We start from the raw sequence: 24,004 nt of genomic DNA on the forward strand, positions 1-24,004 counted from the left end.
TCCTGAAGTGCTTTTCAGCAGCCAAGGACACAAACTGAACCTGAGAGAATGCTTCAGCTGCTAAAAGCTTCAAACATGAATCATGTTTCAAGTGGTCGGGGTCTGAATCTGACTCTTCCACTATCACTCTGGTTACCAGTCAGTGCTGATTGATTTTAAACTGGATGATATTTCACACCATTTAGATAAACACAAGAAGACATTGTTACGGTTACAATTTCATACCTTTAAAGTGAATATAGAGGTTGGTTTGGTCAAGTTTTCATTCATGTTTCGACTATTTATCGACTATCTTTAACGAAAATATCTTAACTGTTATTTTATTAAAATTAGCTCAATATTTTTAATGTTTATTTTATAAATTTAGCAAAAAAATTACTGTTTATTACTATTTAAATATCGCAACTGTCTATTAAATTTAGCTAAATATCTCAAATGTTAATTATAAGAAGAATATTTCAACTATATTTCAACAATAATTTCATCCTAAATATTTCAACTCTTTACAAATAATTTCTACCCAAATATTTAAGCTGAATTTGATATTTATTGGCTGAATGTAATAGTGTTTCATTATAATTTGCTTAATATTTCACATCTTTACTCATTATTAAATAAATATTTCAACTATTTATCCACTACTTCTTTCTCTCTGTTTTAAAAGTTTATTACTTTGAGCAAGTTTTAAACAGTTTATTTATTACTTTTTGGCTGGTTTTAGTTGATCTATTACTTTTTGTAAATTATTTAGAATGGCTGTTACAGCTGACTCAAAATGTCAATATTTTGAACCTTCTCATTCATTTTTTATTTAAACAGAACATTCTTTGAAACAGGACAAAAACTAAATATACTCAGACATAAATAAATAGCTATATTTTTTTTAAATTAAATAAAAAAGAAAGAAATGAACAGACCTATAAAGGTTTTGGCATTTCTTGTATTTTCAAATATATTGAACTGCTCTGCAGTCTGTGCACACACCCTGGGTGTGATTACACATTACTCAAACACAACTCCCTCTTCTCCTACTTTCTAATCTCTCATAGTTCAGAATGTCGACTGATGCTACAATTTTTTAACTAATTCCACGAAAAGAAGAGCTCATCTTGCAGCTTATGTTGGTGTTTTGGCTGCTCACCAGGTTTCACTACCTAAGCTACGAGTGTTGCTGATCGGTAATAACCTAATCTTGTATATCCATCTATTGCTTATCTCCCTCATGTAATCTGGGATTATGCTGGATCTGCAGGATAACTGGGAATAAGGACTTAGGCGACGTATTAGGCCACTTAGCAGCACTGCAGGATGAAAATCACTCAGCGAGAGAATAGGAGGCATTTTATTTAGTTCACTGACTCTGCCTCCCACACACTAACCCATCCATCTACCGTGGCCTTTCTCACACATGCACAAACACAACAAAAGGTGCATAAATGCATGTGCACATCATTGACTTCCACACAAACCCCGCTGCACACACGGACACGCAAAAAGTGCACTAAATGATCGAGGCATAATAAATAAAGCCTTCCAGTGCCGTCAGCTGATAATCACACGATGATGCTCCATGGGGGCTTTGTGATAGAAACACCCCTATATGGGTCAGTGGGAGCGGTTTAGTGAAGTGACAGCGGGCAGGACGGAGGAATAAATCTGTGTCGCTGCAGCATCAGCAGCACTTCTACCACTGTAAATCCTCCAACAGCTGCACAGCAAAGTGTAGGGAGAAAGTTGTTGATGACAGAGGAGGATCTTTAATGTTTCTTTTTGCAGAAGAAAGTTTGTTTTCTTGTAACATCGCAAAGACCCAGAGGACAATGTTCTATACACCTGAAGTGAAACAAATGTTTTCCTTAAGCGATTGTTTAAAAAAAAAACCTGTTTATCGTAGAAAGAAACTGTAAAAAAAGGCATCATTGCCTCAGTCCTTGTATGGATCATAGGTAACGAGAGTTTCTTTCAGAAAAAGTAACCAAATTAAAATTGTAATTTTTTTGTAAAAATCACTTTATTCTCACTTTTTAAAAATGGCCAAAAATAAACTATTTGGGATAACTAGATCCTGTTAAAAACATTAAATTCTGCTCCTCAGCAACACTGTGAAGCCATGACTGATTCTGCTGAGACGAACAGTCAAATATTCACTGAAAATCTGTTTACACAGAGCAGAGAGGAGAGGACAGGAGATGCTGTAAGTAGAGGTTGGAAAAATGTAAATAGTTAAATATGTACAGCATGTGGAGACACAATTTTTCTTTCTTATTTTCATAACAGTTATGGGCACTAAGAAAAGTGTTGCATATAAAAATCCCATTTTATTCCATTTAAAAAATAATAATTTATCAAAGGAATTCAACTTATACATTTTTTTGAGTGTCCCATTTCTTGCCATGATTGTGCTGAATCCATAGAGCTGCGGGACTTAAATAGATTGGATTAAATATATATTCATATATTGCAGTGAAATACAAGGTCAATGTGAGTAAAATATAAAAAGAGACAAAAACGCCACGAAACAGCTTGTTGGGTTCGGAGGGTTAAAGCTACAGTTTTGGTTTAAAATTTGCTCCAAAGAGCCTTTGGACGTGTCAGTGAATCGTCTGGCAGCAGAACAGGAATAATCCTTCTCAAGTTTCTCAGCCAGCCTTGGCTCAGCGGTCTTAACCAGTCAGAGGAAGTCAAAGGGTGGATTTCCACGAAGGTCAACCATCATCATCCTAATAAAATCCTGCACTTAAAGCATTGTTACCACTTCTCTAGTATTAGCCGCTTGAAAAAAACCAATGGTGGAATGTTACTCAGTACATTTACTCAAGTACTGAGGTACTTTACTTGAATATTTCCATTTATGTAACTTTATACTTCACTACATTAAAGAAAAAAAACGCTTTAGCAACTTTAAGTCAAGATTTAACATGAAAAACATGATCAATTTAAAGTATTATTCATTTTATAAATTAAACCACATAACAGTATATTAAGTAGTTAAAATAAGGTATTTCTTGACAACAGTAAAATGCTGTTGTAAATCATATAATACATATATTTAACAATTTGCATAATAAGTACTTTTACTTTTGATACTTTAAGTACTTTTTGGTGCTGATACTTTTGCACTCAAACTACTTTAACTAGCAGGACTTTGACTTGTAGTGGAGTTATTTGTTGTGTGTGCATGTGTAAAAATTGTATTATATTATTATTCCATTAGAGCCCCTACTCTCTAGAAGAACCTCCCTGAGAAGATCAGACCGGCGAGCTCCTTATCCTATTTTAAATCCCTCTTAAAAACATATTTTTACTAGTGTGCTGTAACAGGCTTTGTGGCCTGAATTTCACTGTATTGGTTGAGTCTCTTCTTAAATATACAAAGGCATTCTGTTAAGTTTTTTTATTACTTTACTTAATACTTCACTTAAATTATTTTATTTATTCAAATTACCTGTCAAATGGTTTCAAATTATTTTTTAATTCATAGCTTGTTAGCATTTGTTTTTCTTGTCAAGTGCTTTGTTACTTTGTTTTACAAAGGTGCAATATAATTATTTTTATTATTATTGTTATTATAATTATTATTAAGATAAGATTAGATAAGATAAGACTTTATTTATCCCGCAGTGGGGAAATTTAGTCTTCGGAGGAGCTCAAGATACAGATAGGGGAGTTTACAAAGATATAGAAAACAGAATAAATCATTATATTGTATACCAATATAAGGTAAGATATACATGTAGTATTGCCCTTGAAAAATCTATAATTTAGCTTATGCATGCATTTATTAATTGTTGAATAATTGCATGTAGAAATACATGCTTCTTCTGTATGTAACTGGACAATTACTGTTATTTAGCATCTGAGTTTGAGTATGAACTCATGATTTCACAGGAAACACTCGCCTTCTTATCGACCGCTTCATACGAAGGCCAATAGATACTAACATGGTTTCTTCTCACAGACATCAATATGCTAAACGGTGCATGAGAGAGAAACTCAAGTGGAAGCACTTGATCTGTACACGTGATCTACTGTGTTGTGCTCATTTAAACTGTAGATGTGTGTTTTCTCCACACACTTTTTCTTGTTTCCCCTCAGACTGCTGCAGATCAATCCTCCAACCAGATTACATCAAAACATCCACCTGCCCCCCCTCAAAGATTACATTCCTTATTTTTAATACTGGCATGCATCAAATAAAATGTTATCAAACCCAGCAGCATTATCTGCCAGTGCTCAAAGATAATTTGACTGAAAAAAACTGCATGAAATGAGCTCCCTAAGCCTGCTTCGAGATAAAATCACCTGCCGAGTTTGCAGTTTGCCTGAGAGTTATTTTGTTCAACATGCAGCTTTATTTAATGATTCTCGCTGCTTCACAGAGATACAAGGAAACTCTGCTCAGTGAAAAAGTGTTGTGCGCTACAATATTAAATCAGCGCTGCTCAGTCAACTTTCCCCGGACAAAGGAAAGGTTATTAAATCAACAGAGGAAATGGTGTCAAGGCTGTGGAGCGTGGCTTTGTTTATTTACAAGGTTTGCTGAAAAAAACTTTGATTCGTCTCCTTCTGCAGCAGCGAGGCTCAAACTCTGCAGTAAAGTGCTTTTCTCAGAGGAAACTTTACGCAGGATTTTCCGGCCCAGATTTTGACCTGGTTAGAATTGACCGGGCATAACTTCCAGAGTACAAACTGACCTCTCCGACGGCACTGAATCAAAGAGACGGAGCACTGAATAGAGCATTCATTAGTCTTCAGTATGATATCAAACCATTATAAAGCAAAACACCATCAAGGCTGAAGGACGTAAAGATCCCAGAGGTTCATTTATATGCACATATATTCTCTCATGGATGTTTAATGTGGCTCAGAGGGTTTTATCATGCCTTTGAATTTAATGTCTTGCTGCAGGGGACAATAACCAAACTAAAATTAAGGAAGCTTCATAATTTCAGGCTTTTAAAAAGACATTGACTTATATCTGACTGAGTCCAATAAGGACTCATATTAGGACTTATTGCAGTATTAAATGAGTTTAAACACTAAAATGTTTGACTTTTTGCGCTAAAAAAAAAAGAGAGCAACGATTCTCAAACTGATGGTCAGCACAAGGGTTGCAAAAAGTTGGGAAATTTCAAGGAACCTTTAGAGGGAAGTTGAGAGGGTTCTCTGGTTAATCCCGCCGTTTGAATGTAGACCAGCCAATCATAGCCAGCTCCAACCAGAGTGAGACCGCTCTGCCCCATAGACTCTCATGCAAACAAATAATATTTTCTTTTTTTTCAGGCTGGTTTGTGGATGTCAGCTGGCCATGGTTGAACTGGTTTAAGACTTGTTATCCTCTGAAAGGTTGGAAGAAATAAAAATCTGTGAAGCTAAAATTAGCAGAGCAATATAGCATTAAATTGCACTTTTGTGCTTGAATAGCTGCTGAATTTATACTGAATGTACAATGCACACATGCTGCTTTTGCTTTTTAATGACTATAACAGTGAATAAAAGAACAAGCACAGGAACAGTGTTGCTCCTCAGGGGAAACTTTGCCAACAGTGCCCAGTTTATGTAGCTATAAACTGTATAAATAATAGACATAGTCACCCATTGGTTTGTGGATAAGTATCCATAATCTTTGCTTTTTGTGAAATGTGATTAGTTTAGCTTTTTTTTGGTCTCATATATATTTTTAAGTTCCGGATGGATGGATGGATGGATGGATGGATGGATGGCAGTTAAGAGGTGAAAGTTGTGGGGTTTAATTAAAGTGGGGTGATGATTGATGACCAACTCACCTTTTCCAGTCATGTCGCCTCAGTTACCCTGTCAAGCCGCTTTTCACTTTACAACATCAGAAAAATCAGACCTTACCCAACTCAACATGCCACTCAAAACTTGACTACTGCAACCCCCTCGTGATGGGCCTGCCAGCCTGCACAGTAAAACCCCTTCAGATGATCTAGAACATGCTCATCCAGCTCCACTGGCTACCTGTTGCAGCCCGCATCAAATTCAAATCTCTAATGCTGCCTACAAAGTTGTCTCCGGTACTGCTCCTACCTACTTGAACGCCCTGATTCAGACATATGCTACCTCACAACCGTTGCGCTCTTCCAATGAACTGCGCCTGGCTCTGCCACTTGTTCATCCAAGGCAATCCAAACTCTTTGCGTTTGTTGTTCCCGTTGGTGAAACGCGCTACCAGTTCCAACCAGGGCAGGGGCGTCCCTCTCTACCTTTAAAAACCTCCTGATGACCCAGCTCTTCAGAGAACATCTTCTCACCACACCACAACTCTACTCCCTAAAGATCCCTCACTAGCACTTATTGCTGCACTAACACCTCTTATCGCACTATACCTTGATTGTTTCCCCTTTTTTTCCCCTGTAAGTCACTTTGGATAAAAGCGTCTGCTAAATGACTAAATGTAAATGAAAGTTTGGGGTGACAGGTGATAAACAAAGCGACAGGATGTGTGTGTTGGACTGACCTATGAGGCTGTCTGGGCGGGGCAGGGCGCTCCTCTGGTACAGCCCGTATGGATCTGCTCCGTAGGCCAGCGGCTGGCTCTGCCTGGGCAACGTGGAGCCGTAGTGCTGCGGCACCGCCGTCATTCCCGAACGCAGCGGTGACCCCGTCAAACCCCTCCCCTCCACTAGGGACAGGGTGGAGCCCAGACGACCACCTCCTCCAAGTATTCCTCCTCCTCCTCCTCCTCCTCCTCCAACACCCAGCACCTGCGTGCCGTCGGTTGGGGAGGTCGGCGAAGGGCAGGAAGGCGGCATGGAGGTGCCAGGGAATATGGCGGCCAGGGGCTTTGGCTCCGAGAGGATGGGCGAGTCGTAGGTGCTGCCCTGGGAGGTTCGCAGGGAGATGCGGGAGGGCGAGACGGTGCCGGCGGTGCCACAACCAGGAGACTGAGACCTGGAGGGGAGGGAGGCCATCCTCCGCAACACCCTGCCAGACACCTGCCGCACACAGGGGGAATTATACTTTTATTTCATAACAAGGCATCTGTTATCTGTTATTTCAGCCCTTATATTTTAACAGATCATTACGCTTAACTACATACCGTTAAATTATACATGCACGCAATTAAACTTGCATATTAATGTCAAGTACAATAAAAATAAATTTAATCTTAAAGACCGTGAAAACAACTGCAAAACAATTGAAGTATTATTTGCAATAGCAACTATCATCTATAAAAGATAAGCAAAATATTATTAAGATGAAGGGAGTTTTAAAATATATTTTATTGATTTATTTAGAATTTTATCCAATTTCTTTACCAGAAGAGCTCTGAAAAAATATTTGTTAACGTTGGAGAAAATTTGGTATTCTTTCTAATTATTCTAATTATTTGTTTGTCTTATTTTGCCCAGTATCTTTATTTTTTTCTTTATAGTTTGTGTTACTGTATTTGTAAAAAAGACTGATTATTTCAGTAAAAAAAATATTGTGCCATTCCAACTGTATTTGTCATTTATTGCATTTTATATAACATTAAATACCAACAAAAAGATCTTAAGCAAAAAATGAAATGTTTTATTAATTGCTTTTTTCATTGTTATAGTGCCGCAGTTTTGCAAAGTTTTACCAGAAGAGTTACACAACAAGATTTATTGAGGATCCTTCAACGTCATTATCAAATGACATTTAACGACATTTTACTCATTTTTAATTAATTACTATTGACTTGATTCTTGGCGTTTGTGCGCTCTTCGGGTCGAAAACAACAAAAATGTCAAGTATAATATCCAGAAGACTGTTGACAATTAATCACATCAACATTTCTGAATAAATACCTGAAAAATGAAGATTAGGCTCTGCACACTGCACTGCAAATATACTTGCCAGTTAGCAGTAATGTGACACTGTGAGGCGGGATGCTTTATCACGTCTGATGAAGGGCATCATTATCTTTTTCATTTGTCCAAGTAAGTGAACGTGCATGCCTTTGAATAAATATCTGAATTCATTATTCTGCAGGCTGAGCTCTGCGACCAGCAAATATATTACATTTCAGGGAAGATTTGACAGAATATTTCATATTTATGATGGCAAACATTTACTTTTTCCTCCTTATTACCAAATGTAAAATGTCCCTCAATTACAGACTCAACCAACTGGATGCCGATCTGTGCCGCCTTAATCCATCAAAGCCCTGAACGCCTCGGAGGAAAATGAAGAGCCGAGACATGTAAGCCATCCAGTGAGGCTGCTGGGTTTGGAATAAATCAGGAGAAAATTCAAATGGGCTCACTATTATCTGTCATTCCTGCCTCTGCTGTCATGCAAAGAGCATATAATTATAAGCCACAATGAAAGGATAATACGATGCTGTTCAAGACCATTTTAAGGTAAGACTCGGTTTGAGTTAAAGGGTTTATCTGATGTTCTTCCATCATTCACGAAGGTAATTATTGAGCCTCAGCCAGCTGTCATTACACCAGGGATGGATGTTGTTATTCACGGCAGATAAACAACCAGATATTTCAGGTGACACCAGACATGTGAGAAGTAGAGGAGGATTTCTCATTTGACAAAAAAAAAAATCTCAACACAAGGTTCAATTAGACAGCTGTGCTGGAGCTTTCAATCATGTTCTGTGATCTTCATCAGTGTGGAACCCTATTTCAGTCCACATTAAATAAATAAACTCGTTTATAAAAATGAATAACTATGGGAATGAAAAAAATGCTGAAATAAAAAATGAGGCAATAAATATATAAATAAATTGTTTTGGTCTGAATCTGTGAATTCACTACACTCCCACTCATTCAAATACATTAATAGAAAGAGAAAGAAAGAAAAGCTCTGGGGGGAAAATTGCATTAGAAAATAAAATTCACCTTAAAAAAAGTCCCCACATATAAATAAAAGTTGTACTTTATTTGTTGTACCTATTTATTTATGTATATATTCATGTATCTATAAAATTGTATGACTCATTTATATATTTAATTTTATTTATTAATTTCAGGATTTAAATAAATAGAATACTTTATGTATCTACTAAACTGTATGGACTCATTTATATATTTAGATTCACATTTATTTTTTAGAATTTATTGTTTAATTTATTTATTTCAGGATTTAATTTATAGCCAATTTATTTATTTATGTATACATTTATGAAATATTTAATTACCTATTAAACTGTAATGACTAGTTTATATATTTATATTTGCATTCATTTATTTTTATATTTCTCTCTTTATTTCTTTATTCAAAGCCATAATTATTTATTTGTCTATTCAACTGTATTTGCTATTTATTTTTAACTTGCATTTATTTTTAGATATATTGCTTGCTTTTATTTCAGGATGTAATTCATAGCCATATTTATTAATTTTCATTTATTTATTTAATTTTGTAATTTTGGCATAAGCCTCGGAACTCTACAAACAGCTAGCAAGTTTGAAAGTTTTCTTTTTTTCCAGATGTATCTCAGTATAACCGTGTCATTCTGCACAAAAGACATTTTTGAGTCCTCCCTACTTCTAGCCATGATTGTTTTGTTTCCATAGAGGTGCAGGATTTATATATTTCATATAGTGCAGTAAAAAACAAGGCCACAGTGAGTAAATGTGACAGGAGCAAAAGAACAACGCTGAAACAGCTCGGGGTTCAGAGGGTAAAATGGTATTTTTTACATCATCCATGTTGGCTTGAGGTTAATTCATTCATTCACTTGAAAGCTCCAGAACAGCTTGAGGTAAAAGCATTTGCTGAACTGCTTTTAAAGATTAGGAATAATCTCTGAATTTCAGCTTTTTACGCCAGAAGAAAAAAAAAAGCCCAGTGGAGATGCGGCCTACCTGCCCAGAGGCTTGACCCTCGGCTCTTGGGCTTCTGGAAATCGAGGCTCGGGGCTCCGAACGCACCACGTTCTGGTTGCTGTAGTAACTAACGCTGCTGTCCTGGTAGCCGCTGTCTGAGTACGAGGTCATCTGGGCCGAGTGACCTCCTGAGCCTGCGAGGAGAGAGAGATAAGACGGTGAGGAAACACTGCGTCCCTACATTGTTACCACTCTGAGTTGTGATCAAACCATCAGCGCAGCCACCACCAAATCAGTCACTGCAGTTTCATGATTTGCATATTATCTCACTTTGCTTTCAACTTGTTAAAAGGCATTATGCATATAAATACATGCACATGGATAGCTGCATTAAGCCTTTATACTGTTCCAGGAACAATCTGCATACAGATTCAATAATGCTGGCCTACTTTCTCCTGTAGGATGAAGAAGAGGAAGCATGTGAGGGATATTTTTATACTATCAGTCCACTCCGACTGTAAGGAATATAAATAAGACCAAAGGCAAGTGTGTTAACATTTCAAACAGCTCCTCTAAATGTTTACTGATGATATTGTAATTTATTTTAATAAGAGAAAGGAAGAATTTCAGGGCCTTTTTTGCAAGTAAGTTGGTATTAAAAATCAGCTGCTTCTATTAGAATAATCTCTTCAAAAAAACAGATAAAACAGCAGCTCTCTCTGCACACATAAGAATTCACAGCTGCACCGACTGCATCAACGCTTCGCAGGGCTCCCTGCCGCCTCCCCTTTTGTGGTTTAACACAAGCTTTGAGGAAGCTTGATGGACCGAAGTGTCATCCGCTCCAGTGAAGATGCCTAATGTCCAACAGCGGCAGGCTGTGGTTGTTCCGCAGAGCTCCCAGGTGTGAATACATGTGAAACTTTTCTGACAAGGCAGCTTAGAAGTAAAGAATAAAAGTCGGGCAGCAGAGTGGAGCAAGACCAAGTTATTTAAACTGATCTGAGAAAAGAGTTAACAGTAAATGTGCGTGAATTATCATGAATTATGCATGGTTTAACTCGTGCACTACTTCAAAAACTATCAAGAATGTACAAGAACTGCATGACTTGATGCAAAAACATAGTTACATTTCGAAACAGCTACGGTATCTTACTTGTCGTGATTTCTGAGTTTAGTGTGCAAGGGAAAAACAGGGATCCAACAAAGACAAGCACAAACCAAACAAATGAGGAGATGAGGGGCGGAGACTCACAGGTGAAGGGAACGAGGTGACAAGACAGGCAGGGAGCTGATTGGCAGGGTGAAACTAACGGAGCAGGGGAGGACTTAATGATGCAGAAATGGAGCAGGTGTGTGGAAAGGGAAAAGGACAGAAAGCAGACTGAGACAGGAAGCAAAGAGACATAATGCACTAACTACAACATAATCCAAAACCGAGAGAACAAAAGCCTAATGAAACATAAAAAAACTGACTGAACATGAGAAGAAATGCAGATTAAACTGTCTGAAACAAATCCTGACAGTGAAAGTAAGGGACGATTTCATTTGAAGTAGCATCATTTAACTTCAGTGCATCAGGCTTTTACGTAACCAACATAACTACTACTAACATGAATTTTATTCATGTGTGATGTTAGTCCCCATAGTAGCATTTCACTGTAGGGAAACTGCCTGTTGTAACCTCTATGAGCATCTATGCACAGATACTATTAGTCTTGTACATTCCTAATAGTTCCTGTTTTTCATGCAAGAATTCATGATACTGTATGTACCCTTACAATAAAGTGTTAGCAATAGTTTGATACTTTCACTTCAAAACGCCACCACATTTTTACTCGTATTCATTATTCATCATAAATCTGAGAAACTGTCTGAAAAACATGCACATCAGCCTCCTACAGTGTTAATTACAAGTGGGATCTGTGGGATTTGTTTCAGATTTCTCCCACTTAGCATCAGAAAACTGTGTGTTGATGTGGGTGGCAACCAGACATAAATAAAGCTTTTATCTCCATATCCTGCTTTAGACATCGTACGCTTTAATACCCACTCAAACGTTTTTGTTCAGACCATGTGGTGTGTACATTTAACAGACCCTCACTGTCATGCAGGGAGGCGCGGTCCGGTTCAGGCATGAAGAGTCCCTCCTCCGCTTCCAGGTGACGTCCAGACGCCTCCATGACTCCGCCCTGCAAATCTCCACCTGCAGAAACATGGAACACTAGACTCAGAAGATGTCATTTTCTGCAGCTTTATTTGTTCTAAATCATAAAAATTACAAAAAAGAGTCTTATGATCATCATGGGAGTTGTTTTCTTCTCTGTAGGGTTTTCACAATGTCGGTGCTGTCGAATTCTGAAAATGTGACGCTACTCATTTTTTCCAAGGTACCGCAAGTCTTCTGAAATAGACAGGGGGCGGCCAAGCGGCAACCTTCTGTCTTAAGCTGCATTACACTAAAAATTCCAGCGGGGGTGCTGACGGCGGCTGCAGAAGCATTTCGGTCCATTCATTTCAATACAAAATGAGAAAACTTCTCACTTGATTTATTACCTCAGAAATCTTTTTTATGACAACACCATGGTCCCAATTGCGAGTAAAAAATCTTCTTCAAGACAATTTGATGTTAATAGTGTAAATAATGGCCCCATTTAGAAGAAAATAGTAGATAAAGAATCATATGATTTGGAGCGTGGCTACCTTTGATTGACAGGTCACTAATAAGGCGAGCCGTCATCAGGAGAGAAGCAGAACCACGGCAACGTGTCAATAAAGTTTAAAAAAAAAAAAAAAAAGTTTACCGGTTTGGTCTCATAACTTTGACCCTTTCACTGTATTTTCACTTAATGACAGTTTATTTGAACATTCTTCATTAAAAATGTCTTGTTCAGCATTTGGTTGGACTAACAGACACTCTTAGGAATCGACTGTTTATTTTTTCAGGTAAGTCACGTACATATTGTTTGTTGCTAGCCAAAATGAACATCCAAGTTAATGCTCCAGTTAATGCTAACATGAATTAGCAGCACCCTCTCTCAGTCAGGTTGAGGTGTAGAGAGGCTGTAGTCAGTGATCAGATCCCTCTCCTCCTCCACAGTCCAGATATGATCTGCTCCCCGTATCGGAAACAAGATGGCGACGCAAGATGGTGAAGAGTGTAACACTGAACTCCATGACTCAAACAGGCAGTCCACAAACCAATGGGTAGTCACGGTGACTATGTCCATTATTTATACAGTCTATAGGGGCAGCATATATGCCTCCAAGTTTTCTAGTCTCAGTTAAATTTAATGTAATTGAATTAATTTTATTATTTTTATATATTAATTAATATTAATTTTCATGTAGAGGTACTGCATCATCAGGGATTAATATTAAATTTGCAAAAATAACAGTATGTAAAAGAGGCCATCGAGACCAGATTTGGATGTTATTACACATTTGAATGTGCATTAATTAGCTGTTATCATCCCCATTAGTTTGGCAATTAAAGGTCTGTTCGCCTTCTAGTAGGTTGATAAGGTGGTTGTATATTAACGCTTATTGTTAAGTGTTGGCCTCTTGTGGCTGAAGTGATTAATACAGGAGCAAAGGAGGACATAACGTGGTATTAGCAGCACCACCAACCATGCAGGGAGGAAGGCTGGCTTGGTGGATGGCTCTTTACATGCAGGTCTTCCATCCAGGAGGCCCCAGTGTGGCCCCCATGACAGCCGTAAAATGGTACAAACAAACGTGTCCTGATGAGCGTAATGATGTGGTGTTTTTACCTAAATTGAACCTTTAATTTCTAAACCCTAAATAGTGGTTTCAGCACATAAACCTGAAGAGAGTTAAACAACTCCAATCTACAAGAGATTTCCTCACAAGTTACATAGAAATAAGTTATTCTGCTTGAATGAACCCCCACAAAAAATGACTAATTGCCGAAAAACATCTTATTCCATAAAAGTCATTTAGTTGACTAATTGAATAAGAGTGGGCAATCCTCCCCTCAACTTGGTCTGTGAGTAACTGGGTCATGATTTCTGGAAAGAAACATTGTTGTTGAGTTTTTCCAATGTATTTTTTGGTGCTCTGAGCTCCACAAGCCGAGTGCTTTATATTTCTATTACACTGGAGAGAGGGCGGTCGTCTCTATGACCGAATTATCTACCACTCGGCAGCTCCCACAAAAACAATCTAGACTGATAAATAGCACTACATGTAAGAGGAATCCGTTTTCCATTTAAGGATGAACTGTCTCCTTAAGATCCAGATGACTAAAATCCTTCATCTGGTTAAAATAAACAGTTAAAAAACAGCAAAATCTAACAAGTATATCATAAAAATGTGGCTTAAAACTGGATAAAAGTCCATTTATGACAGTTTCTGGCAGACAACTTCAACATTAACGCATGCTCAAAGGAGATAAGACACCATTGACATGACATGACAGTTACCTTGATGAAAGTGCAGATTTATCTGGTTTTCATTGTTGGAAACATTTAGGATTATGTAAGTGCACAACATGACATGCCCTGTGTCATTAAAAACTCTTACTAAAAACAATATCCAACAAAGAAACCTCACAAACTCTAAAAACAGACAAAAGTCTGTATGACAACACTTTCTTGACATCAGTCCTCCTTATCAAAGTTATTAAATATATCGATTCCTTGACAGAAAAGAATAAAGCATTTTATAAGCCTACTTTTGTTTTATTGGAAAGTTGACAGTGAAGAATGGCCCGGGAAACAGAGTGGAGGGATCTGTGACAGAATAGTAAATGGGTCCATTTCAAAGCCCATATATTCTGGCGGAAACATTGTTTTGTTTTGCTTCAGCGACTGGTGCTGCATTCGGGCAATTTTCAGCCCATTGGAGGCTAAATTGTCTTCATACATCTGGAAAAATGCTTTCTTTAGAGCCCAAACCATATATATTTGATTTTATTTTGGGCTGTACGACCTTTTGTTAGCAGTTTAAGGTGGTAACACTTTATATAAACTCCTCGTGATCGTGAAATCTGAAGCAGTCGTCTTTCTGCGAGCTCATCTAACAGCTTTCCAAAACAAAACTTTAAAGGTTAAAAAGTGAGGAATCGTACCTGCAGACCTCCATGCAAACGACTTCTCAGATGAGCTTCAGCAGAAGACAAGAGGAGGAAATGAAAGGAGAGGAGAGAGCAGAGAGTAAATCAAATCAGAGTCATGGTCGAATGCTTTACATTCAATCAGTGCAGGAAGAGGAAGAAAGAACAAATGTAAAAGCTAAAAATATATATCAAAGGAATCTTTTGCCTTACAAAACATTTCCTCACTTTCAATCTACAATGAATCTACTGTGTGAATTTCAATTTACTTTTCAAATTGACAACAAATGAAAGTGAGTTGACACCAGCTGGGGATCCAACATGACGCACAAGCAAACCAGCAGCAGGAAGCAAATCATTTCTCCTGAACAAAACACCAGTTTTACCTGCTTCCCTGTATGGTCCAGAGAGCTAAACATACCAAGGGTATGTTTTTCTTATCTGGCTTCACAAACCTAACAATCGTATCACGTTAAGCGGTCCTGCATCTCTGGTTATCAACCTGGTAAGTTAACTCAGGGTTTCCCTACCTATTAATGAGTGCATTCACAGGAAAAAAGGCGATTTTTGCAGCATTTGATTGATCGCAAGCACGGAGAAGTCGACTATCTTTCACGAACGATGAGCAAACTGTGATTTTAGACTAATATAAAGAAGTCAAACACTTAATCGAGTGATAAAAGTAAAGGCTGGGAGGCCGATTGTTGAACATATTAGGCAGTCCTGTTCTTTCTTGTATTTGCTTCAAAAACAAGTTGTTTTATTTGCAACAATTGTCAGTTTTCTACCTTGTGTATTGGGTCTTCCTAGACCTCACATGGTTGAAGCTCCAGGGATCCTATTTCTGACTGATTACCTTACTCACTAACATTATAGTTCAAATTCCTTGTTTGTGTACACATTACTTGGCTATTAAAGCAGATTTTTGTTTTACCTTTAAAAAAAAACAAAAAAAAACAACATTATAGTTACTGTGTAGACTGATTTGTACATGCACTCTTTCAATGAACTGGCATGCTGTTGTTTTTTATTGTTATTGTTTTCTTTTCTCTTGGTACTGTTATATGTTTGTTTGTTTTGTTTGAACATTTTTAGAAATAGAGTACTTAAAAAAAAGTAGGGCTGGGAAATATATCAATACTGTAATATGAGACTGGATAACGTAATCTATAATAATAATTATTATTATAACAATACATTTTATTTGTATAGCACTTTAAAAGGCAATTACAGAGACTTTACATAATGAAAACAAAAGCCAGAAACCGTAAACAAAACTGGTTTTAAAAACAGCTACAGGTCAAGGGTTGTTTATTTTATTTTAATTTATGTTTATATTTATACCTGTATTTTATGTACGCATGTACATGTTTATGTAAGTGTTTATTTAATGGTAATTAAATGCAAAGTATCTTTCGATATAAAACTGTTACAAGTAACTGTTACTGTTAAAATAAATAAATAAAATAAAAAATAATATATAATATATATGTCCTTTTTAAAAGTTAAATGCAATATCATTTTAATCGCAAAATATTGCTTAATTTCTTTCAGATTTTTATGAATTTTAAGTGGTTTTTTTTCAACATCTTGTTGCTAATTATTCAAATAAATAAGATACCAAAGATATATCTTGGTCTATTAGCAAAATGATCTCTTTTTCCTCTGGAGAACAACATAGATTTGTTGTGGTACAATGCGAGAATCGTGCAAACTTCATGCTTACCTGCTACTGTCTCCTGCTGGCGACTCAGCTCCCAGCATGCACCTCTCCAGCTGGCTCGCCACGATCTGCCGCTCCTCCTCCAGCTCCCGAGTCAGCCGCTCAAACTGAAGCTCCTGTGGGAAGACATTCACGGCAGCGATTATAACCCGACATCCGCCACGGCACGGCAATTTAAGCCTCCTTTTTAAGACCTATTTGATGCCAGTTAGAATTAAATGTAAAACCCATTTTGTATTTGTCCTGCATGACTTGACTGATTTCTCACCGGCTGCGAGCTCGCTGAAAGACTGTTAAAGTGAATTCAAGATTTAAAACATTCAAACTGTGTCCACAGCGTTTTAATGGCCTTCACTCCTGATAATACAATTACACACATTTTATTAAATTTGAACATAAAACATTGATGGTGGAGCAGAAAATCCCAAAATACAGATTTCAAAGTGATTATTTACTATAGAGGGTTTGTGACCTCCTGTTTTACTGGTTGATTTTGATTTTTTTTCTTATATAAATACAGTAACGCTGAAGTTACAAAAAAACATATTTCTTCACATTACAAGACAAAAAATAGGTAAAGACATTAAAAAAAATACAGACAGAAAGCTTTCTCTACTTTTAAGTAGGCCTTAAAATAACTTTGTTTGACAATATATCCATGCAGAAATAATAATTAAATAAACAATATAATTGCCTTATATTATAATTGCCACTTAATGCCACTGATACAACCCTGATTTCTAAGAAGATGGGACAGAGCCTAAAATGTAAATAAAACCTAATTTGTAAATCCTTTTTGACACATATTCAATTAAAAACAGTACACTGTAAAATAAATCTGTTTAATTTACGGTAAATTACCTGTGGTTGCCAGAATTTCACCATGAAAAATACAGTGAGTGGGTTTTTCTACTGTAAATTTTAAATGTAAATATCAGCAAAAACTGTAATTTTGACTGAATAGTCGCTTTATTTTAAGGGTAATTGTGTCCTTGTGACATTATGGTATTTCTCCTTTAATTTTACATGAAAAAACTGTGTATTTTCTCCAGTTTAAAAGTTTTGTCCTATTCCTTGGTTTACAGTAATTAAAAGCGACTACAACGGTGATATTCAATTTTTAATTTAACGCCCTATTTCTGATGCAATTTGACAGTGTTTTAGTGTAAATGGTACAAACATTTTTTAACAGTGTACAAAGACAATATATTTTATTCTAAAACTGATTAGTATATGTTTTATTAAAATATGCACTGATGCGTTCTGTTTTTATTTACATTTTCCACACTGTTTTTGGAATTGGGGTTGAATAATGCACAAGTTAATGTTTTCTTCATGCTGAACATTTGCCCTCCAGGAAGACGACTCTTCTGTATATTTAGAGGAAGACTGAGAAGAAACATTCAGTAAAAATAAACACAAGCTCTGGGCCATTTTGGGTCCATATGGGGATGACAGTTAATATTACAAAGACAAACTTTTGTGGGACTTTTAGCATCAAATATACCACAAGACACATTTTGCCTTCAGTCTGCCTTGAATAACCTTTTCCCTCCTGAGAACTTAAGACTAAACATAACTGTATTCAAAACCTTTTAAGGCTGAGACTGAAGATAATTTGATTTTACATACATCAAGACTTTCAGGCCTGCTTGTTTTTCTGTGTCTGGTCTCACTCTTCACACTGAGCCACCTCCTAAACAGGAGGTGGATGAGCATGAAGGTTAATGTGAATCAAATGTTTGTCAAAAATAAGTGAATCACAGTCACAGATGTCCTCATTTCCCCCCTTTGCACATTTACAGACACAAAAACAATGTTATAATTATCTCAAAATAAGCATGAAAGTGTACTTTTGGCAATCTTGACAGCCCAAACACCACAACACTTAAATATTCCCCACTTAATAAAATCCCTCAGAGCTGGTAGGGCTCCAGTGCCTTGCTCAAGGGTATGGAAGTGGAGCAGATGTTTGCCAAGTGTGGTCGGATAGCTGGCAGTTTTGGCACTGCTTCATTTGTATTCTGTTACATAACATCGAGGCTTCCCAGCTGCTTCATAAATCTTCTAGGAACCACAGCTGGTGTCATCATGGAAGTCCACTGGAGAATTAGCTGTCTGCAAATAACGTCTAAATATGAAACCACCCGGTTGGAAAACACACAGCTTCCCAGGAAACCTTGCTGTGGAGTAATTCAGGAAATGCTCTCTGTCAAAAAGAAAGGTCGAATTGGGTCGATTTGTTTACTGGGTTTTCTATAGATTTTTAAGGTCATTTTCACACCTGTAGGTTGGATCATTTGTATCAAGAACAGATCATTAGATTTTAGCAGTGGTGGAATAAGAATACTACAATTTTAATCAATTATTCAAAATTCTATGTATGTAAAAGTAATATCAATTCATTGCATTAGTATAAAAAGTTTATAATTTTTGTTTGCTTGTCAGCAGGATTACAGAGAATCTAGTGGCCAACGCTGCACTTTCCGAGTTCACATCTAGTTATATATAACATTATAAGTTGTGCATCAATGTGTAAGCAGCATTTTATCGCTGTAGCTGCTCCAGGTGGAGGTTGTAACTACTTCAGGTAGAGTATTACGGTATACCAGGGTATTTACAAATCCAGACAGTATTATTTTCAGTACCGTCAGAAATACAGACGCTGCTGTTTCAGTCGATAAACTGACATTATTATAGATATTGGGGTTTTTTATGTGTAGTACACAGCAGCCACCACCAGAGGTCAGTCTCTTGGCAAACACGTTGACTTTCAACTAATAAAAACTAAAATGACTTGTCACTGAACAGAATCCTGAAGATAAAAGTAAGTCAGTCGGATCATTATTTGTTTTTTATTATAAAATCTTAATCTGAAAAGCAACTATGAACTATATCTGTTAAATACATGTAGAGTAGCATCTAACCATTTGATAGATCTAACTGGGTTATACCTCATTGGCACTTTTTTCTTTTTGCATTTGTGACACTTATTGTGTATATGTATATGTATTACGTATTTTCCTTACTTGCCTTTTGTATTTTTATTTTTATTTTTATTTTAAGTTATGATTTACAGTGATTATCTTCATTTATGTTTTCATTTTTTTGTTATCATTATTCTGCGTGTATGTGTGTATCTGTGTGTGTGCGTACATGGGTATGAACATCTTTATATATGGCAATTACTTTATTTATGTGCTGGTGAATGATGATTATTGTTGTCCTTCAAATCCAAATAAAAATTTGATCCAAAAAAAAAAATACATGTAGAGTAGTGAAAATTGCAATATTTACAGGGGGGTTAAAGTTTATTGGAAAGTGTAAACTTCCACTGGTCTTTGGTGCAATTAATGTACGGATACCGTCTTATATACATGGTGTTCAAGTTTCTTTAATAAGTCACACTCAGCTGCCTCTTCTGACATGGACCTCCAAGTCATCAGGGGGAAGCCGGCTCTCCGTTGAGTCTTCAGACTACTTAGTTCTGGACTTAATTGGAAGAGGAGCCTTTGCAAAAGTGGCCAAGTGTGTCAAGTTAGCCACCAATGAGGCGGTGGCTGTTAGGAGAATGAGAACACACTCAGCGTATGAGGCAGAAGAAGAGCGTAGCATCCTGCGTAAGCAGAGAGATTTTGACCCTGACGTATGGAGCTTTGTGAGGTGGGACAACTCGTTCGTCTACGAAGCACATTTCTATGAGTAATTTGAACTTCTGGACATGAGTCTCACGGAATATGTGAATATTAGACAGACCTCATCCCTGCTCCTGCAGGAGATCCAGATTATTTTACAACAAGTGGCAACAGCTCTGCGAGTCCTTAAGAGGTTGTGATCGCTCATGGAGACCTGAGAACATAATGCTGGTGGACCATGCACAGCAGCCATTAAAGGTCAAGCTGATTGACTCTGGCTCTGCCTGTGAGGTATCAAAAGCCGCACAGGTGGTACAGGGCTCTAGAGACCATTATGGGTCTTCCCTGTAATGAAGCCATAGACATTCCTGCCAAGCTGTTTCTGGGCTTCCAGCTTTACCCCGGGTGTTGCGACTACGAGACAATTTGGATGATTACAGAAACTCAAGGTCAGCTAGGTATTTCCTCACTGCTGGACTCAGAACAAGTTGGTTTTACGGGAAGACTTCTGCATTCTGTGGATCGACTGTGCGTTCAGCTCGCTGGATGATCTGAAGAAAATCCAGCTAGACGTCATCTGTAAGAACAAGATGCTATAAGATATAAAGCTGATCTGGAGCACTTTGTAGAGTGAGTCAAGCAGATGCTGCAGCTGGATCCTGCTCAGAGAGTAACACCCACCCTCACTAAGCCAGACATCCACCAGATCCTATTGTGGAGCTCCATCCAGGGCCTCGAAAAAAAAAAGAAAGAGGGCCTTTGTTGAAATATCACACGTACAAAACAGAAGCCTGGGCAGTTCTTCTCCAGTCAGGAAGAAGATTTGTGGAGGTAAACTTCTAGTAAAAAGGCCTTATGTCAAATTTCATAGGGCAGCAAAAGTTTCCCAGAAATCTACTCCCCAGAAAGGAAGAGGAGACACCTCCAAAGTGGCTCCGTTTACTGTGATCCAGCTCAAATCTCAGAGTGAGGACAGGAAGGAAACTGATAAAGACACTGAGCTACCAAGTACCTCCAAAGAGTCTTCTTCCATTGTGATCCACGTCAGTTCTCAGAGCAAGGAGGACAAAATAGTGACAGAGGAGAAAGACGAAGAGCTACGAAGCACATTGAAAGCAACTTCTTCTACTGTGATCCTGCTCAAGTCTCAGAGGAAGCAGGAGGACAGAAAGGAGACCTATGAAGACATGGAGTTACCAAGCTCCCCGAAAGAGGCTCATTCCACTCTCTTCCAGTCTTCTTCCATTGTGATCCACGTCAATTCTCAGAGAAAGAAGGAGGACAAAAAAAGCAACAGAGGAGACAGACACAGCACTGCCAAGCACCTCTAATGAGGCTCCTGCCACTGTGATCCAGCTCAAATCTCAGAGGAAGTAGGAGGACGGAAAGGTGACGGACATAGAGCTGGCGAGCAGCTCTAAATCAGCTCCTTCCACTGTGATCCAGATCCAAATGTTCAAGAATATAAGGACGGGAACAAGAAAAAATAGTCACTAAGATATGGATCATTGGGTCTAGTTACGTTTGACAAGCCGAGGGCCCAGTATGAGAACTTCGGAGAGAATTTTTGACTCAATGCCAACTGAGTTGAGTTGAGTGGTTTTATAAAGGAGCATGTTCTGGACTGGCGTCCTCTCGCTTTTATGCAGAGCTGTCAAATACTCAGAGTCCCCCTGACTTTCTGCTCGTCCACGCCGGTGGCAGTGATCTGGGTCTGATGTCCGCCATGAAATTGGCATCCATAATGAAGAAGGAACTGATGCAGCTCTGTGAAGAGTTTTCCTCAATGACGATCGTTTATTCCAGCGGCAAGCGTGGAGACGCGGACTGTGCGGGAAGGTTAACACTGCCAGAACAACCGTCAACAAAGACAACACACAGGCTGTTAAAACCTGGGCGGTAAAGTTATCTAACATTTTTCTGAGCAGATGGAGTGCACTTCACAAAGACGGGAATCTTTGTAACCAGAATCCACTGCGCCTTGACCAAGATCCTGCAGAAATCCACCTAAAACAAGTCTATATGTGTCAGCTGTAACTAAATAAATATGCAGAAAAAATTATTGTGTATAGTGATGCAGATAGTGTTTGCAAGGACAAAAACAGATATAAAGTATAATTAACAGCAATGTTTAAATGTATACTTTACATATTTTACATGTCTGGGTTAATATTCAACCCATTCATGTTCAATCTCTCACACACAAACTGACAAACTGGTGCACTGTTACTATAGTAACCTACAAAGGAAGGAAACTATAGATAAATATGTATGTTATAAGAGCTTGGGAAAATGAGTGAGTAAATTTAGCTGAAGATAAGGTTGGCAATGGCAACTATATGTTAACTAGCTGGATTTGTTTTTATGGAATTTTTACACATTTCTATCCACAGCTTTCCTGCAAGTCTTAGTGATCTATCTATCTCTCTATCTCTATATCTATCCATCTATCCATCTATCCGTCTATCCGTCTATCTATCTATCCGTCTATCTATCTATCTATCTATCTATCTATCTATCTATCTATCTATCTATCTATCTATCTATCTATCTATCCATATATCCATCTATCTATCTATCTATCTATCTATCTATCTATCTATCTATCTATCTATCTATCTATCCATCTATCCATCTATCCATCTATCTGTCTATCTAGTTCTGTATGGGGTAAAAGCCCGTTTAATCCTTTAAAAACTACAAAAGACATTCAAATCCACACCAGCAGCTTTTCATCTGTTTACGTCTCCTGATAAAAGCTCTTTTGTATTTGGGTCAGCTGTGGCCATGTGATGCACCGAGCCTTGACAGTCTCTTTATTCAGATGCTGTTCGGTGATTTAGTTAATGGTCTCGTCATGTTGGTTATTTGCTTGTGTCTCCTCCACTATAGACTGTCGGCATTCTAACGAAGCTGATGGCAAAAACAAGGCAAACTCAGGGGATTTCTGTTTCTGAAATCAAATTTCTCTTCCTAAAAACATTAAATCACACCTTAACAAATACGCCACACACATATAGAAAGGGCACTGTCTATACATTATCACATTAGCACAGGCTGCATGAAACTTAAATGATCCCTGTGAGGAAATTGGGTACACACAGCTAATTTTGCAGTGCTAATAAGTGTTGATTTTTCCACTGCAATTATTCCAAGTTAATTGGAGAGATGTTTGTCCGCTTTTAGGCTGATATAGCTCTAAGGCAGCTGCTCAAAATATTGCAAAATGTTAATTTAATTGTGCAACTGCGGAAGAGGTCTCACACAAGCCATGGAAGGATTTTTTCCCCTAGTTTCCAAGAGGTATGACAATTTTTTCACAACAAAGTGAAGACATTTTTCAAGATTGTTATGTTGGTAACAGGCTTCCGGTGGCTTTCAGGTGAGTCATAGTGTTGGGAAACTAAAAATATCACATGATAAGCTTTGTAGATCTGGGAATAAGACAAGATAATTTCTTTGTTTTTTTGAAGATGTGGAACACCTTTGAACTACGATTTAACACTTGTGTGGTTCAATCTAATCATTTACATTGTTTTCAGGGTGGTAAAATGGAGGATCAGAGAAAATCAGAACAATAAGATACAATCACACGTAGGAAGATGCAAATTAGTGCTTGTACAAGTGAGAGACAAACCCTTAAGGGGTTTATAAAGAAAAAGACAACACAGAAAAATAAGACAATGATGGATGAGAAAATCTGAATGAGAGCTGATATCTAGACATTTTCCATGGTTTTCATGAAAATAACCAACATCATTATCAAGAAAACCATGGATAATGTCTAGATATC

At 37.6% G+C, this 24,004-nt stretch overlaps 1 protein-coding gene across 1 annotated transcript in view; it reads right to left on the reverse strand.

The window, feature by feature from the left end:
- Nucleotides 1–24,004, reverse strand: part of LOC131962632 (plakophilin-4-like) — a 56,714-nt gene that overhangs the window by 25,530 nt on the left and 7,180 nt on the right. Inside the window, exons 2-6 of the mRNA XM_059327583.1 lie at nucleotides 16,580–16,692; nucleotides 14,869–14,903; nucleotides 11,875–11,982; nucleotides 9,816–9,970; nucleotides 6,482–6,959 (exon numbers count right to left, since the gene is read on the reverse strand). Of these exons, the coding sequence (XP_059183566.1) occupies nucleotides 6,482–6,959; nucleotides 9,816–9,970; nucleotides 11,875–11,982; nucleotides 14,869–14,903; nucleotides 16,580–16,692 (889 nt within the window). The remainder of the gene's footprint in view (nucleotides 1–6,481; nucleotides 6,960–9,815; nucleotides 9,971–11,874; nucleotides 11,983–14,868; nucleotides 14,904–16,579; nucleotides 16,693–24,004) is intronic.

The sequence above is a fragment of the Centropristis striata genome, chromosome 24 (assembly GCF_030273125.1).
Source record: "Centropristis striata isolate RG_2023a ecotype Rhode Island chromosome 24, C.striata_1.0, whole genome shotgun sequence".
NCBI classification, from domain to species: Eukaryota; Metazoa; Chordata; class Actinopteri; order Perciformes; family Serranidae; genus Centropristis; species Centropristis striata.